This window comes from Cetorhinus maximus, chromosome 11 (assembly GCF_964194155.1).
Source record: "Cetorhinus maximus chromosome 11, sCetMax3.hap1.1, whole genome shotgun sequence".
Lineage (NCBI taxonomy): Eukaryota > Metazoa > Chordata > Chondrichthyes > Lamniformes > Cetorhinidae > Cetorhinus > Cetorhinus maximus.
This window is the reverse complement of record NC_135889.1, coordinates 64,444,124-64,463,206: the sequence shown is the minus strand read 5'-3', so window position 1 is coordinate 64,463,206 and position 19,083 is coordinate 64,444,124. Positions and strand designations below refer to the sequence as shown.

The following is a 19,083-nucleotide window of genomic DNA, read 5'->3' as shown; positions in this document are numbered from 1 at the left end:
CCTTTTTAATGTAAATTCCATTGTTCCCATATGTTTTTGCAATTTTACTTTTTTCATAATATAAATCTTTTATAATGTCCATATTATCAGTAACCTTTGGGAAAAATAAACACACTGTTTTGGCTTAGCTTCTTCTGGCTAAGTGTAACATTTCACCATCTCTTTGAAATTCAAACTACCCTAATATATCTATAAATGCAAATTTTCCTCACACCTTACATTCTAAAACTTTGGCCATGTTTATGTATTTAGCATTTCAAACCTAGTTTCTTGTTGATAAACCTCCATGCCAGCGGTCTCCAATTCAATTAAATCCCCTCCCACACACACACAGAAACTAATCCAAACCTCACTATTAACCCATTTTTACAATAAATCACAATAATATTAGGGAAATTATTATATTTCCATGACACAGCCTTCGACTTTATTCCGTTAAATATACGTGGTGCAAAGCTAGCTTAGCCAGCCATTGCCAATCTGGTCTGACCACATCAAGCGCTAAAAGACCTTTTTCCCCTCTGGTAAAATGGCTATCCTATCTAGTAATATTCTGTCATGTAAAAATGACTCCAGACTCCTAGCTTTATTACCAACCATCACCTTCAACTCGGCTCCTCTATTCCCTTCACCCTAACAAGGGCAAGAAACTCATGAGGTTGTCTCCACGATGGAGACTATCTGATTAGCTGCATTAAGTCAATATCCGCTCAGTCTTGTTCCCACTCTGGCCCTGAACTCTGGTCTCTCTCTAGTCAGAACCATAGAATCTTAGAGGCCAGAAGGAGGCCATTCGGCCCATCTGGTTTTGTGCTGGTTCTTTGAAAGAACTGTCCAATTTAGTCCTATAACCAGACTTTTCCTGCAAATTAGTCTTCAAGTATATGCCAAATTACCATTTCAAAATTTCTATAGAATCTGCTTCCATCACACGTTCAGGGAGACCAGGTCTCAACAACACTGGGTGAAGAAATTTCTCATTTCCCCTCGAGTTCTTTTGCCAATTATTTTAAATCTATGACCTTTGGTTACCAATCCAATTGTCAAAGGAAACAGTTTCATCCCACTTGCTCTATCAAAGCTCTTCATAATTTTGGATGTCTCTATTATGTCTCCCCTTAACCTTCTCCACTCCAAGGAGAACAATCCCAGCTTCTCCAAATCACCGAACTTCTTCCTCCTTGGTATCATCCTGGTAAGCCTTCTCCGTACCACCTTCTGGGTCATGCCTTCCTAAAGTGTGGTGCCCAGAACAATGCACAATACTCAATCTGGAGACCTAATGGTTTAGCATAACTTTATTGTTAATCTATTCAATGCCTTTATTTACAAAGCCAAATACTCCATACTGCCTTACCAACTTGTTTCGCCACCTTCAAAGATTTGCGAATATGCGGTCGCAGGTTCCTCTGTTCTTGCATCCCCTCTCAAAAATGTACCATTGCGAATATAGTGGCTCTCCATGTTGTTCCCCCCAAAATGCTTCACTTCACACTTATCTACAATAAATTACATCTGCTTCGAGTCAGCCCATTTCACTGGTCTATGTTCTCCTGTAGTCTGCTACTATGTGGTCGCTACTTCCTATATTGTCACGTTTTGTATCATCTGCAAACTTTGAAATTGTACTTCCTATACCCAAGTCCAAATCACTTGTACATAACAAGAAAAGCAATGGTCCCAGTACTGACCTTTGGGGGACCCCAGCGCATGCTTCCCTTCAGTCAGAAGAATACCCGTTCACCACTTCTCTCTATCTCCTATCCCTTGGCAAATTTTTGACTCAAATTACCAATGGCCCTTTAACACCGTGTGCTCTATCTTCCAAGTAAGTTTGTAATGCACCCCCTGCCATTACTAGCCTCATTTCATACATGAGAACAACTTTGTGCAGCCTGGACCCATGTCCCATGGAACACTGATAACCCAACTTCCCTTCCTGGACCCTACTTTTGCTGATATTCAAATTGATTCCCTCAACTCAGGTCCTGTCCCACTGCCTTTAAAAGCATTGTTGTCAGTACCCTCCTCTTTTAAACTCACTCTTTACCATTCCATCCTTGCAATTTGCACTGCCAGTGGTGTCAGACCCATGCCTCCTACTTCCTTCACAGCTGACAGACACTACCAATCTATCTGTCAAACCAATCAAACTGCCTCCCAGTTTCGCCAAACCCCAGGTTCCTCATATCCATATAAAATGCCCTGGGATGTATTACTATATCTAAGTCACTATATAAATGCAGGTTCTTGTTCTTGTTCAGCAAAAAAGGTCACACAATCTGTGTTTGGTTTCTCCAATGCAAAGAAAATCACAGAACAATCAGTAAATACAATATACTAAACTGAACAAAGTATGTAGAAATTACTGCATCACATTGAAAGAATGATTTAACACTTTGCACAATGGTGTGAGAAGAGGTGAATGGGTAAGTTTTACATCTTCTATGGTTGCATGGGCAAATTTCATGGGAAGGCTGCCAAGAACTGGGCAATGGAAGAGTGAACAAAGGTATCTCACCTTTATCCCTTAAGTAGATAGCAAAATAGCAGTGATAGCGGAAGATCAGGCAGTGGGAGGGGAATATGGCTGGGGATGACTTCCTAGATGCAAAGGCTAGCAGGATAGAATCTCACCCACGTTCTGATGAAGGGTCATCACTGACCTGAAATGTTAACTCTGTCTCTCTCCACAGATGCTACCTGACCTGCTAAGTATTTCCAGCATTTTCTGTTTTTACATCAGATTTCCAGCACCTCCAGTATTTTGCTTTAGTATTGGATTTTCACCCAAGTTCTCCAGACAAGGGGTGCTACCTGCATTGTTCCTATCTAAGTTTCTTCTTTTACTGAATACTTAAAACCCAAATTGTTTCAATCCTATCCAGTTATCTTCTATAAACCTTTCTTCTGTTACACTAATGATTGCACTGCTGCTGCTTCCTGTTCTTCCTCCATTCCAAACACTTTATTTAAATTATTGTTCCCATTGCCACAAAATCCCTCGCCATTGTGGTTCATGTCTGACTCGCTCTTAATGTTTGACAATGGAGTTTCAATGAAACATCTATTATAAGCCCACACATTCCCTTAATATTTCAGTGTATGCTTGCTTTCAATTCTTCTTTTTGTAAAGATTACATCCCTTTCTCTTAGTTTCTGTCCATACTGCATCCACTCTGATGATTCCACATTCTACACCAGGAACAGGATTTTTAGGTCGGCGTGTGGGCGCATCAGTGGGCCCGGGAGCGGATGTGTGATGGACCGCTGCACATGATCGGCCCCACGCTGACTGGTTAATTAATTTCACGCTGGCTGGTTAATTAATAATTAATTAATAAAATGCTCAGTGCTGCTGGGGTGGGGGCGGGTGCTGATGTAAGCGCTGGTGCAGGGGAGCGTAGAATAAAAGCTCCCTGAAGGCAGAGAGCTGCTTCAGGGAGCTGAAGAATTTAAAAGCAATAAATAAAGATTTTAATCCACACATCAGAATCAGTCATCTGAACATATACATGATGAAAATTCTGTCCATACATTTTTATTTTTTTAAATTTAATAACAGAAGCCTCATCCCGCTCTTGGATGAGGTTTTGTCAAAAATGCAAAGTCTGCCTGGCAGATTCGCCCGTCCGCCAACCATAAAGTTGGACGGACCATGAAAAATCGGAACTTTAATGGGCTTAATTGCCCTCTTAATTGCTGGCTGTTGTGCTCCCGACTTTCATGCGCACCCGCTGACCGAAATATTGCGCAGCTGCGGGATGATGTCAGAATGCTCGCCTGACGTCATCACACGCCATTTTACACTCAAGTGGGTTGGGCACGCACCCGATTCTGCCCCAGAGTTTCTGAATTTTTTTTTTCTCATCCAAGGATTTCCGCATTTAAAGCTAACAAGCACCTTGATCATGTCTGCCTAATTTCCTAATCTTTTGATCTTTGCCTTTTCAATAAGAATCTATTTTGTCCTCACCTTTTATCCTATCTTCCATCTACAAAATGATTCCTTCTATGACATTTCCTCTTCCTTCTCTGTTTTCTACAGTGCCCATTCTTCTGTGATTATCTTGTTCATTCTCCCCCCCATCCAACTTCCAGTTGGCTTTTCCCTGCAATTGTGGAAAAATTTTTCCCAATTTCTCACATTAATTACCAGGATTGTTCATCACAGTATCCTCTGTATTGGTGAAACCAAATGTAGATTGGATAAACACTGCCTAAGGTCTACACTTTATGTGTAAGCATTATCATGATTTCCAAGGGACTTGCCACTGTAATTTCTCCTCCCAGTGCAACTTGGTTCTTTCTACCTCCAGCTTTTACATGGAGTTTGGTAACTTCAGAATTCTAACCTCCATTATTTCCTTTCACCGTTGACTGTATTGTCCTCCACAATTTAGCTCATTATAGCCCCTTATCTTTTAATGCCTTTTCAATGTTTGAGATGATTCCTGCACATCAACCAGCATTTTCATCTCTTTACAGTCCTTTAAAAAAAAATCCCTGACTATTAAGTGCAACTTTGTGACAGAAATATACTAGATTCTCGACTTATGCCTATTCTCCATTCACCCCTTCATTTAGTTCAGTTGTATTAAGTGGTTTGATCAACTAACATGTTCTCATTTCAAATAAAAAGTCTACCCCAAGACATTAGCATTCTCTTTACATCACAGACCTGCTACCCATTCCCACTGTTTCTTGGATTTGTTTTATATACATTTGTGGGTTGTTCGCCAAGGTTTGTAACATTCAATTAAGGACCGAAGGTGACAAATCACTGAAAAATAATTGCACCTTTGGCAGGTTTTGCACTGTAAAGTTGATACACATTAATGAAAGCAATCATGTCTCTGAAATTCAGGAAAGCAAGACACAGTTGTACAAGCCATAGACTTTTTAAAAACAGAACTATTTAAACAAAGGAGGGACTTATTTACAAATTAAAGTGAAACACCAAATTTTAAAGGTACTAAACCATCCTTTCACATTGTTGAATTTTAAATTAGTACACTGACCTTGAGTTTCCTAGGGTTCTTCCAAGCTGTTCTTTCCTCTTTGCTGAATCTAACTGAAAGTGTTGCAATAGCTTGTGTGTATAATAAATTGTACAACACTTTCACAATGCAGGTAAAATGTTCTGTTAAATAGACAGAAATAATTTAAAATTGGTTAAAAGAAAACGTTTGGACAATGTTGTTGATGCAGAATACCAGTCTAGATCACACAATTAAGAAGTAGAAGAGACGCACTATACAATTTCACCAAGCGCAAGCACCTGAGAAGGATACACAGAATATACCTGCAGCACACACCGTAACAGTTAATTAAAAAGTTATGAAATGAATGAATCCAGACAGTTTTCTATAAAGCACAGTACAGTATTTAGGAAGAAATAATGTGACATTCGTGCTTCTTGAACTATGGTTCGAGGTAATAAAGGCAAAATTTCAAATCATAAAACACTGGACAAGTGGAAATGATTTGTTTAATGGATGTTTGAGACATCTAGTTGAACGTTTTGTTAGATCTTCTCTGATGAATCCTGCTGAGTGAGCTGTTAGTTGTGTAGACCAATCGTCTGTGTTATGGTCAGTACAATCTTTTGGGCTGCATTTCCTCTCTTGCCCACTGCATGCATGACATTGCCTCTTTGCAGGACAATATTGTGCAGGACCCAGCAGGCTATGACAATTGTTGCAATTTTGGCCACACTACTGCAGTACTTGCCTTGATTGGTCTAGACATCACAATCATTTCAGCATGTTGATGGCATGCTCAGCTAAAACATTGGGAGAAGCATGCTCTGAATTTCATCTTTCTTGCACTTGGGTTTGCATTGGTATCATAAACCATATCTGCGCTGTATATCCTCGATCCCTAAGCTGCCATCAAATAACGGTAGGATTGTAATCTGGCATAGGATGAAGAAATCATGGCAGTTGCCAGGGTAATATGGGCATAACTCTGTTGCTATAGTGCAGACTAGCTTCATATTCATTAAATGCAGCCCTTTATGTTAATGCAAGGAGTGGCTTTTGGGGTAGGGGTGCCATCTGGCAGAGGGTTTGTAACCAGAAGAGACATAGGCAATTGGCAAAATAATCAGAGAGGAAGATAGATAATAATTTTTTTAATGCCACAAGTTATGGTGATCTGGAATGCATTGTCCGAAAGAATGGTGGAAGCAGATTCAATAGCAAATTTCAATGGGGAGTTGGATTGGATTGAAAAGGAAAAACTAAATGCTATGGGAAAAAGAAAGGGAGTGGGACTAACTGGATAACTCTTTGAAAGAACTGACACAAGCATTATGAGCCAAATGCCCTCCTCTTGTGCTCTTAAAAAAAAAATTGGATTTTAGAAGGCTTTAATTCCAGCAAACACGTCATTTCACAGAATCACAGAATTGTTATGGTGTAGAAGGAGGCCATTTGGCCCATCATGTCTGCATCGGCTCTCTGAGCATTTTAACTTAGTGCCAATCTCCTGCCTTTTCCCTGTAACCCTGCACATTGTTTCTATTTAGATAATCATCCAATGCCCTCTTGAATGCCTCGATTGAACCTGCCTCCACCACACTTCCAGGCAAGGCATTCCAAGCCCTAACTATTCGCTGTGTGAAAAAGTTTTTTCTCACCTCACATTTGCTTCTTCTGCAAAACACTTTAAAACTGTGCCCTCTGGTTCTCGATCTGTTTGGGGTAGGAACAGTTTCTCCCTATCTACTCTGTCCAGGCCCCTCATGATTTTGAAAACTCTATCAAGTCTCCTCTTAGCCTTCTCCTCTCCAAGGAAAACAGTCCCAACTTCTCCAATCTTTCCTCATAACTGAAGTGTCTCATCCTTGGAACCATTCTTGTAAACCTCTTCTGCACTCTCTCCAACGCGTTCACATCCTTCCTATAGTGTGGTACCCAGAACTGTACACAATACTCCAGCTGAGGTCTAACCAGTGTCCTATATAAGTTCATCATGACCTCCCTGCTCTTGTACTCTATGCCCCTATTAATGAAGCCTAGAATACTGTATGCTTTAGTAACAGCTCTCTCTATTTGTCCTGCCACCTTTAATGACTTATGTACATATACACCCAGGTCTCTGCTCCTACACAACCTTTAGAATGGTATCCTTTATTTTATACTGTCTCTCCATGTTCTTCGTACCAAAGTGTATCGCCTCACTTCATTGAACTTCATCTGCCACCTATCTGCCCACTCCACCAATGTGCCAATGTCCTTTTGAAGTTCTACACTGTCCTCCTCACAGTTTACAATTCTCCCAAGTTTTGTGTCATCCACAAACTTTGAAATTGTCGCCTGCACACCAAGATCTAGATCATTTATATATATCAGGAAAAGCAAGTGTCCCAATACTGACCCCTGGGGATTTCCACTACAAACCTTCCAGCCTGGAAAATACCCATTAACCATTACTCTCTGTTTCCTATCCCTCAGCCAATTTTGTATCCACGTTGCTACTGTCCCTTTTATTCTATGACCTATGACTTTTCTCACAAGTCTGTTGTGTGGCACTGAATCAAACGACGTTTGGAAGTCCATGTACACCACATCATCAGCCTTGCCTTCATCAACCATCTCTGCTACCTCTTCAAAAAACTCCAGTAAGTTAGTTAGACACGATTTTCCTTTAACAAATCCATGCTGACTCTTCCGAATCAATCCACATTTTTCCATGTGACTATTAATTGTATCCTGAATAACTGTTTCTAGAAGTTTCCCCACCACTGAAGTTAAACTGACTGGTCTGTAATTGCAGGACAGATCTTTACGACCTTTTTTGAACAAGGGCATAATGTTTGCAATTCTCCATTCCTCCGGCACTCCCCCAATCCAGGGAACATTGAAAGATTATTGCCAGTGCCTCTGCAGTTTCCACTCTCACTTTCTTCAATATTCTTGGATGCATCTCATCTGGTCCCAGTGCCTTATCAACTTTAAGTACCGACAGCTTATCCAATGCCTCCTTATCAATTTTAAACCCTCCTAGTGACTGAGTTTTGTCCTCTGTCACCATGGCCTAGGCAGCATCTGCCTCGTAGGTAAAGGCAGGTGCAAAGTATTCATTTAACACCTCAGCTATGCCTCTATGTTTAAATCTCCTTTTTGGTACCTAATTGGCCCTACTCCTCCTTTTACCACCCTTTTACTATTGATGTGCTTATAGAATACTTTAGGATTTCCTTTTATGTTAGCTGCCAATCTTTTTTCATAATCCCCCTTTGCTTCTCGTATTTGCTTTTTCACATCCCTTCTGAGCCTTCGGTATTCAACTTGGTTCTCAATTGTATTCGCTATCTGACACCTGTTGTTAGCACACTTTTTCTTCTTTAACTTAACTTCTATCTCCTTTGTCATCCAGGGAGCTCTGGATTGTTTGTTCTACCCTTCCCTTTTGAGGGAACATATCTTGACTGTGCCCAAACCATCTCCTCTTTGAAGGTAGCCCATTGTTCAGCTACTGATTTTCCCATCAACCTTTGGTTTCAATCTATCTGGCCTGGTCCGTTCTTGCCCCATTGAAGTCGGCTGTCCCTCGGTTAATTATTCTTACTCTGGATTGCCCACTGTCCATCATCCTAAACCTTATGATATACAATAATCACGTTCTCCTAAATGTACGCCCACTGACACTTGATCTATTTGGCCCACCTCATTCCCAAGACCCAGGTCTAGCAGTGCCTCCTTTCTTGTTCGACTGGACACATACTGCTGTAGGAAATTCTCCTGAACACAAACTAAGAACGCTTGTCCCTCACTGCCCCTTACACTACCATTATCCCAGTCAATATACAGGTAATTGAATTCTTCCATTATAACTACTCTATGATGTTTACACTTCTCTGTAATTTCCATGCAGATTTGTTTCTCTATATTCTTCCCACTAGCTGGTAGTCTATATGTTACACCGAGCAATGTAATTGTACCCTTATTATTCCTTAGCTCTAGCCAAATTGATTCTGTCCTTGAATCCTCTGACGCATCCACTTTCTCCAGTACTGCAATACTTTCTCTAACCTCCTCCTTTCTTCCCTTTCCTATCTTTTCTGAACACCTTGTAACCAGGAATATTTAACACCCAGATCTGCCTTTCCTTAAGCCAGGCCTCCGTTATCACCACAACACCATAATCCTACAAGGCAATCTATGCCTGTAACGCCCCAATTTTATTAACTGTACTTCGTACATTCACATACATGCAGTGTAACCGTGATATAGACTTCATTACTTGCTCCCTTATTCCAACTCCATCTATTAACTTAGTATTCTCTATTTTAGTGCTATCTGCCTCTCCCAGCATTCCATGCACCCTGGTATTACTTTTTAAAATTCTCTCCTGGTTCCCACACCCCTGCTGAGTTAGTTTAAACACTCCCTAACAGCACTAACAAACGACCCGCAAGGAACTCAGTCCCAGCTCTGTTCAGATGCAACCCACCTAGCTTGTATAGGTGTCATCTCCACCAGAACCAGTCCCAGTGCCCCTGGAATGTAAAGCCCTCCCGCCTGCACCATCTTTCCAGCCACACATTCATTATCCCCCTATTTCTGTACTCACTTGCACGTGGCACTGGGAGTAATCTGGAGATTACTACTTTAGAGGTCCTGTATGCTAATTGTCTACCGAGCTCCCTAAATTCCGATTGCAGGACCACATCCCCCTTCCTACCTATGTTGTTAGTACCAATGTGGACCACAACCTCTGCCTGTTCGCCCTCCCCCACAAGAATGTCCTTGGAATAACTTAGTTTAGAAATAACAAAGTCATGGATAATATTTTTAGAGGTAGAAAGGCTGAAGTGGGTATGGATGTTAGTAATGCTGTGGAAACAGAAATAAGTCATCTTGATGCAAGATATAATGCATAATGTAAGGTTTGGTCCTGGGTTGAGCAGGACAACAAGGCATTATCTGGTTCAGCCCAAATGAGTGGCAGCGAGGGACAGAGGTTGGAATTAGTGGTAAGAAAACAGAGTTCATCTTAGGGTCCTAAAAGAAGTGGCTGCTGAGATAGTGGATGCGTTGGTTATAACTTTCCAAGATTCCCTAGATGCTGGAAAGCTCCCATCAGGTTGGAAAATAGCAAATGTAACTCCTCTATTCAAGAAAGAGGGAGACAGAAAGCAGGAAACTACAAGCCAGTTAGCCTAACATCTATCGTAGGGAAAATGCTAGAGTCTATTATTAAAGAGTTTATAGCAGGATACTTAGAGACTCAATGCAATCAGGCAGAGTCAACATGGTTTTGTGAAAGGGAAATCAAACTTGATTAATTTATTGGAGTCCTTTGAGGAAGTAACAAGCAACATGGATAAAGGGAAACCTGTGGATATGCTGTATTTGGATTTCCAAAAAGTATTTGATAAGATACCACATCAAAGTTGACTACACAAAGTAAGAGCTCATGGTGTAGGGGGTAATATATTAGCATGGACAGAGGCTTGGTTCACCAACAAGAAGCAGAGAGTAAGGTAAATGGGTCATTTTCAGTTGGCAAGCTGTAACTAGTGGAGTGCACAGGAATCAGTGCTGGGACCTCAACTATTTACAATCTCCATTAATGACTTGGATGTAGGGACCGAATGAATAGTTGTTAAGTTTGCTGATTATGCAAGGATAGGTAAGAGAGTAAGTTGTGAAGAGTATATAAGGAGTCTGCAAAGGGATTAAATGCATGAGCAAAAATTTGGCAGATGGAGTATAAAGCGAGAAAAAGTGAGGTTGTCCACTTTGCAGGAAAAATAGAAAGCAGTATATTATTTAAATAGAGACTGCAGAACTCTGTTGTACAGAGGAATTTGGATCCTGGTACATGAATCATAAGAAGTTAGTATACAGGTACACCAAGTGATTAGGAAGGCAGTTGGAATGTTGTTGTTTATTGCAAGGGAAATGGAGTACAAAAGTAGGGAAGTTTTACTACAGTTGTACATATTGGTGAGACCACATCTGGAGTACTATGTACAGTTTTTGACTCCTTACTTAAGAAAGGGTATAACTGCATTAGCAGTTCAGAGAAGGTTCACTCTACCGATTGTTTTCCCTGGCTGGTGAATCTAGAACCAGAGGACACAGATTCAGAATAAGGGGCAGGCCATTTAAGACTAAAATGAGGAGGAATTTCTTTACTCAGAGGGTGGTGAATATTTGGCATTCTCTACCCCAGTGAGCTGTGGACCTCAATCATTAAGATTCGTTCAAGACAGAAATCGATAGATTTCTGGATACTAATGATATCAAAGGATATGGGGATAGAACGGGAAAGTGGCATTGAGGTAGATGATCAGCCATGATCTAACTGAATGGGGGAAGCAGGCTTGACGGGCCAAATGGCCTAAACCTGCTCCTATGATTCCTGGGATGAAGGGATTATCATATGTGGTAAGGTTGGACAAGTTGGGCCTCTATTCATTGAAGTTTAGAAGAATGAGGTGATCTTACTGAAACATATAAGATCCTGAGGAGATTTGACAGGGGTGATGCTGAGAGAATGTTTTCTTTTGTGGGAGGGACTAGAACAAGGGGGCACAGTTTAAAAATAAGGGATCTCCCATTTAAGATGGAGATGAGGAGAAATCTTTTCTCTCAGGGGATCATTAGTCTGTGAAATTCTCTTCCCCAGAGAGGGGTGGAGGCAGGGTCATTGAATATTTTTAAGGCTGTTAGGTAGATTCTTGATTGACAAGAGAGTCGAGGGGTATGGGGGCAGGCAAGAAAGTAGAGTTGAAGCCACAGTCAAATCAGCCACAATCTTATCAAATGATAGAGCAGGCTCAAGGGGCCGAATGGCCTACTCCTGCCCCTAATCGGTATGTTCGTATTATGAAGGTTAAAACATATGGCTTTGATCTTCTCCTTGTGCAGTTACAGGAAGCTGTAACATTTTCATGACTTCATACTGACAGGTAGTCTCACAGCATAGAGGTTGTTGTTTGGCTGAGAGAAGCGGAAGAGGTAGACCTGGATATTGTCAGCATACATATGGAAACTGAACCTTGTGCTTGTGGGTGATGCTGCTACAGAGTAGCACACTGATGAAGAGAAAAGAGGGGGCCCAGAACTGATTCTTCAGGGACTCAAAGTGTGCAGGGAAGCCATTATTGGAGGTGTGCTGACTGAATTTGCATAATTAGAGTGCAACAATATAAGGGCAGTCCCAATGTATATATAGAGCATAGGTGGATGCAAAAACACCAGTCAGATTTCTAAAAAGTTTAATTTGGTCTTCTCATTCTGAGATTACACATAATTCCATCAGTCCACTGTCCAATTCCGTCTAGTCATTCACAACAGTGTACTGCTCCTATTTCAGATGAGAAATGACTCACGTTGCAGAGCACGGTGTCAACAAAAGCAATGAATCAGATGACTGGTGAGGACGAAAACAGAGTTAAATAAGCTCTTTGAATATATTAATCAAAACCTGTATTTGGATCTTCTGAAGAAAGCCACATACCCAATTCAACAGCTGAAAACATTCATTATTAAGAATCCAGCTTTATCAGAAGTTTGGAATATTTTGGAAATAAGAGCTTTAATACTTTGACTTCATGGTAGGAATTAAGAGAATCATTAGTACCATAAAATGGAGCACAATACAATAAATCAGTTTGTTCTGAAACCAAAATGATGACTGGGTAGGATTTTTATACAATTGAGATAGCACAGCAGTTTCACGTTCATCAGTTTAAGATCTGACCAAATCTTCATTGCACCCACTGATCTGTTATTCTGATCCTTTTCATGCATTTGCATGTTTGCTGCTTTTCATTCGAATGGGGCATCACCTGTTACAATGAACAGCTGAAACATTTTCAGAATCAATACATGGAAAACAAAAATTATATGGCTTCTGGTTAATGGTGACCCTCAAGATGTTGATACTGGAGGCCTCAGCAATTATGGTGCCATTAAAGGTCAGGGGGAGGTAGTTAGGAAGTCTGTTGGCAATGATCATTGCCTGGCATTTGTGACCTACAGATGTTACCTAAGATTTGTCAGTTCAAGCCTGTATGTTATCCAGGCACTACTAAAGGTTGACATGAATTTCTTTATTATCCTTTGGTCCTTTTTGAATGGAAATGAACATTTTAGAATCATCAGGGAACACAGTACTCCTGATCTTATGACACAGGGATGGTCACTGGTGAAGAATCTGAACATGTTTGGGCAGAGGCCCGGAGAAATTCTTGCAGTGATGTTCTGGTGGTGCTGAATGGCCCTCGACAACCATGTATGTGCATCCTCCTGTTTGTCAGGTATGATTCTAGTCTCTGAAGGGTGTTGCAGGGTTCATTGAGTGTCATACTTAAACAATCATTCACATCATCCGTTCTTTGCTGTTTAGAATATGTTTGTCATGGCAATAATGCACCTAGGGGAGACAACTGAACTTGGTCATGGTAACCAGCCAGTGGAAAAAGGTGGAATTAAAAGCAGATATATTTTACCCAATCGTTGTAAAAAGTATCTTTTTGTTCCAGAGGAATGCTTTAGTTCAAAGGACATTGATAGTGCTTAATTCTGTGTTTTGTCTTTGGGAATAAGATTTATAACCAATGTTTGGAATACAGATTAACTTTATCACCATGGTCTCACTGAAAGAAAACAGTCAGGGATAGATTACTTAGTCCACTGAAAATGACTCTCATGTCAAGACAATCAGGCTACAAAGGAAGAAGTGATGACAAGTCTGGTCAAAGGCTACAATGCAAAGTTACAATTCATGTGCAGAACCACTCGCTAAAGCTACTGCCTTGCAACCAGTTCCAGGAATCCATTTTCCTCCGTGCAATCTTAATTGATCACAGAACCGAGAAAAATACAATGCATGTGAATGATTGTTTGTAATATTTTGAATCTCATTTGTATTACGAAAGCTGAAAAACATCTAGGGTTTTTGAGCTTTTGAGGCAAAGTAGTACACTTCACTTCTTGCTGATATTTTTGAACATTACGAATTCTTCAACGTATGTTCGTCCTTTTCCTCTATTGGGTTTCCCCAAACAAATGTCATCCCTGTCAAAGGGTTTGGGTATGCTACCTCCTCAAAAGCCTCTACCAATACAGCTTTGAAGCTAGGAAGTGTGCTAATGTGGCCAAAGTGACTTTCCTTCTAATATTTCCTTATTCCATGAGGGAGTTACCTGGTACCTCTTCATGATGGTATAGCAGTGATGAATCACTGGCAAGGTGTTATTTTCCTGTAAGGAATGGAACAATTTCCTGAAAAAGCAATGTGAGCCACTAATGTGGAATAGTACTTCTGTGCTCTCAAAAGAGCTAATTTTAAAGCTACTCATAAAAAGATATCTCATAAGTCAAGTCATTACAATGGCATAAATATGTGCAGATAAAAATCAGCTACATAGCTGCCAACAGTGAGTAATATATATGAGTGAGGAGGAGTCAAGCTGGCAAAATGAGATTTTAAATTAGAATATTATTTCACCTAATCTAAGTGTTAAATTACTATTACTCTGCTGGGGCCAAAGACACATACTTTTGTCTGTTGTTTATTATTCTCTCATTCAAAATAATTTCCATTGCTATCTATGTTAGCTAGTTTCCTTGAAATGCTCCATGCCAAAAATCATAAATGGGCTGCACTTAAAAAATCTCAGCAATGAATATTTGACAATACTATGACCAAAGGAAAAATGCTGAACCAGTGGGGTAAAAGATAAAAGAATTGTTCTTTCACCTCTTGGGCCTGACACTGAAACACTCTTTTGCTTTGGCACATTTGAACAGTATCATCCCATTTCCTTTGGAGAAATCCACAGCACAAAAAGACTGACAATTTGGCAATCTCATAGTTGAGAATAATTTTGGTTAGTATGAGAAATGGGGAAAAAAATGCCCGAGTAAAGACGGGATACTGAAAATGCTTTTCCAAGGTTAGGTTCTAGACCAGGCTTGTCCAATGTTTGGCCTGCAGGCCGGATGTGACCTGCAAAACCCCTCTATGCAGCCCCCGGAGCCAGTTTTCAAAGTTCAGGTCAAATAGATGAGTTTCAATGAGAGATTCTGCATGGAGCTGCTCCTCCAATCAGAGACTGCTTCTCTCCTGCGATTGCTGTTGATAGGCTCACTAGGGAGCCTATCAGCAACAAATGAGGGAAAGAAACAGCCTCTAATCGGAGGAGCAGAAAACACCAGCATTGGTGATTGTGCTGAGGGCTACTGAGGCGAGGGAAGCAAAGGTATGTTGGGGCTGGAACCCGGGGAGTCAGGAACATCACAGCTGGAGCCCGGCGAGCATGGTATGTTCTGTCCCTGTAAGGCAAAGTTTTGGCAACCCTGGAGGATGGAGTCGCATCAGGCCTGGTGGGAAGGGGAAAAGTCACATCGGGCCTGCAGGGGTGGGTGAAGTTTTGGCGGGCCTGGGGAGGAGATGGTGCCGTGGTGAGTATGTGGGAGTGAGAGGGTGAGTGTGTGTGTAGATGTGGGGAGGGGGGTAGTGAGAGAGTGAGTGAGTGTGTGTGAGGGAGGGGGAGTGAGGAGTGTGACTGAGTGTGTGTGTGTGGGGGGAGTGAGTGAGTGTGACTGAGTGAGTGTGTGGTTGAATGAGAGAGTATGACTGAGTGGGTGTGGACTGTGTGAGTATGTGGGGGAGCAAGTGCAAGAGACTGAGTGTGTGTAGAGAAGGTGCGAGCAAGTGAGTGTGTGGGAGGGGAGTGCAAGAAGCTGAGTGTGTGTTGGGGGGTAATGCAAGAGACTGAGTGTGTGGGGAGGGCGGGGGAGAGAGAGACACTGTCTAACTCATTTAAAAGGTACCTGGATCTGCATCTGAAGTGCTGTAACCTACAAGGTTACAGACCAGATGCTGGAAAGTGGGATTAAAATGAGCGGCTAGTTTCTTTTTTCTCTTTTTGGCTGGTGCAAACACAATGGGCTAAATGGCCTCGTTCTGTACCATTGCTGTTCTATGGTTCTATATTGTCGTTGGGGAGTGAGAGAGATTGAGTGTGTGTGGGAGGGGAGTGCGAGAGACTGTCTGCGTGTGTGTGTGTGTGTATGTGGGGGGGGGTGGGAATGGCAAGGAGGGAGCGTGCGAGTCTGCCTAGCGTCCAGTCTCAGGTTCCTCACTCACTCTCACCACCATACATCAACACACACACGCACCCACTCAGTGGGTGAGGGTGAGTGAGTAAGCACTGTGAGACTGGGGGTGAGCCAGACACACACTCTCTGACCCTCTCACACTCTGGTCATTTTTATTAATTACTCTTTTTTAAAATTAACAATTTATTGCTATGACATTTCTGTACTTTTGCTCAGCAATTGTTTCTTTCCTTAAAACCCAACTTTTTTTTTGAAATTTGGTTTATTGTTGTGCCAAACCTTATCGTTCCAAAATTTGTTTATTCGCCCCTTAAGTGGGAAAAATATGCAAATGTGGCCCCCCCTGGGCAAAAAGGTTGGACAAGCCTGTTCTAGACACATTACTGAACAGAGGGATCAGTTTTACTTAGTATCTAGCTTGGTTATGCATGATCTGGGAGCATTCAATGCTGGCACTAGGTATCAGCAAGTGAAAATGTCACTGCTGGAGAAATCGAGCACATCACTCACTTTAACAAGCAGAGAAATTCATCTGAAAATATAAATTAAATGGTGGAATAAGCATTTAACTAAAAGTGTACATGATTATTATAAATAAAATATGGTTTCCAAGTGATCAAATATATTTTGTGGGGAAATTGTGTAATCCACATGGCAGAAACAGATAAGACTAACTTAGCTGCTGAAATGATCAAGTATATTATTAAATGGGTAATGCTGAAGTAATCAAAACACCATTCTCCTCCTCCCACCGCCAGGAAAAAAATGCCCAAGACTATTAGCCTCCTAGATCAGATAACAGAAAGGAAGGTGCGTTCCCATCACAAAAGAAAAGCACCAAAGTGGACCTTTACAAGGGCATCATATCCCCTCTGATTGCTAGTTGCACTTTAACCTTGTTTCTATCAGCTCTACATGACCTAGCTCAACATATTGTGTTCAATGGAGTAGCCTTATTTGCATCCCAAAATCTGTAACACACTCCATTCTTTTGCTGATGCTGTATGCATATGTGCCAGCACGACACATCGCTATGGCAACAAGGTCACAGCTTTGAAGGGAGGCAGACAGCCAGTTCATACTTCACTGCCTCCGAATTTATTCCCTGAAACCTGCTCCAGAGGTGGTGTTCATACATCCTGTGATACCTTCGAATTATAGAGGAAGGATAAAAAATGCATTTTTTATGTTGTCATTAGCACAGTATAAAAGAGATGTTACGGTGATAATACTGTAGCTCTTATGTTCCTCTTCCTCTTCAACCCTTTCTGTTGGATCTCACTTGCTTTACCAAAATAATTTTATGCCCTGACTGATCTTATTACATCCTTATATAAAACGTTATTATAATAGAGCATTTTTACACTTTTAAGTAAATTGTACTGAGAATTTCAACTGCAACTGAATCTTAAAGATCATTGTTACTCCATTTAACGTTTGCCCTACTAACAATCCCTTATGTCCAATTCAATAATCTTACTGAATTCACCCTCTTCTTTTATAATCTAAGAAATATCTGTAGAATAATACATCATCCTTTAACAAAGATCAATTGATGTGTATTAATGTGCTGGCTAAAATGATTTAATGCAATGTTTCCTCACAGAAATGTAGTTTCAAAATCTCATTTAACTTCCTCCTTGTCCATCCAACTCCAGCAAAAACTCAAATTTCAACAGTCCTCAAAATGCTGGACAAAGTTTTAATATTTCAAATATTTCAGAAACTGATATAAATTACCTAACTCACTTTATCTCCAGAGAAACAAATACTTGCTATTAGAGCTGTCAATATATCTTTTACTCAAGTGCAAGTGAATCTTGCACTCTGCACAACTGGGGAAAAATTAACATTTCAAGTGTGCAGTCTGAACTCAGCAAAAATTCATTCTAATATCTATTAAAAAAACAAAAACCACAATAACTGAAACTCATACGCAAGAGTGGGAAAGGGAAAGAGTTAAAGACGGAGGGAAAGAGGACGAGGCCATAAGATGTAAAACAGAAATTTCAAATGGGCAGTGCAAAAGGACCAATAGCTTGATACTAGATAATTAGATACTAGGAATGCTTGATTTTGATATCGAGTGCAAGAAATAAAAAATGTCCCAATCGTTAGCATTGGAATCCCTCACCATAAGAAGTACAAAGATTCAATTAAATATTTGGAAAATTTATTTGCAAAAGTATTCCTTTTTATTGTTTCACTTAAAAAATAAATTGTTTAAGTAACAATGCAATCTTTAACCCTTTTGTGTTTTCTTTTTGCTTACTACATTGTTTGAACTTTGCTATTCAAAGCGATTTTTGTGAGAAGGCCAAATGTGGGATTAAGCATTAATATTTCATCCTGCATGGTGCAATTAAATTCAATTTGGACTGACTAGATGAAGGTGCCCCCTTTCTTTCAGTTGGAAGAGTCCTGAACAAAATTAGCTTCTGTAGTGGACATTATCCAACAGTTGAAAAGTTCTAGTCATGCGATACTAAATTGGAAATCTCACCTTGAAAGGTCAGAACACTAACTGGTTTTCAAAATTAATATGTCATACCAGAGCAGTAGAGACTGTTCCACTGAAATTAGGGATAACATGCAATGTGAGAAGAGAGAGTTTTAATCTGCCTCTGTCCTCTGAATTACGAACATTAGAAAAAGGTTCCAATTTCTAGTTGACACCCCTAACCTTGATCAACACAGAAATCCACAAAAAATATTGAAAAGCCTGAATGGAATCAAGAAGTGCAACAATATTCAACAAAACTAGAAACTTAGGAGCAACAGGGACCACTTCCCAGATATGTATAAATTTAAATGTTAACCAACACTTCAATGAGAAACAATGGCATTGTGATGCAAAGTATATATTAGTATATAAATATATCCATCTTTCGAATGAGACATTAAACCAAGGTCCTGTCTGGTTCCTCAGATGGACGTAAAAGATCCCATGGCACTATTCTGAAGAGGAGCAAGGGAGTAATCCTTGGTGTAC

At 40.5% G+C, this 19,083-nt stretch overlaps 1 protein-coding gene across 4 annotated transcripts in view; it reads right to left on the bottom strand.

Moving 5' to 3' along the window:
- Positions 1-19,083, bottom strand: part of ubr3 (ubiquitin protein ligase E3 component n-recognin 3) — a 353,894-nt gene that overhangs the window by 45,490 nt on the left and 289,321 nt on the right. For all 4 annotated transcript variants that reach the window (XM_078552128.1, XM_078552129.1, XM_078552130.1 and 1 more), the window contains one exon: positions 5,022-5,143. In XM_078552128.1, coding sequence (XP_078408254.1) covers positions 5,022-5,143 — 122 coding nt within the window. The remainder of the gene's footprint in view (positions 1-5,021; positions 5,144-19,083) is intronic.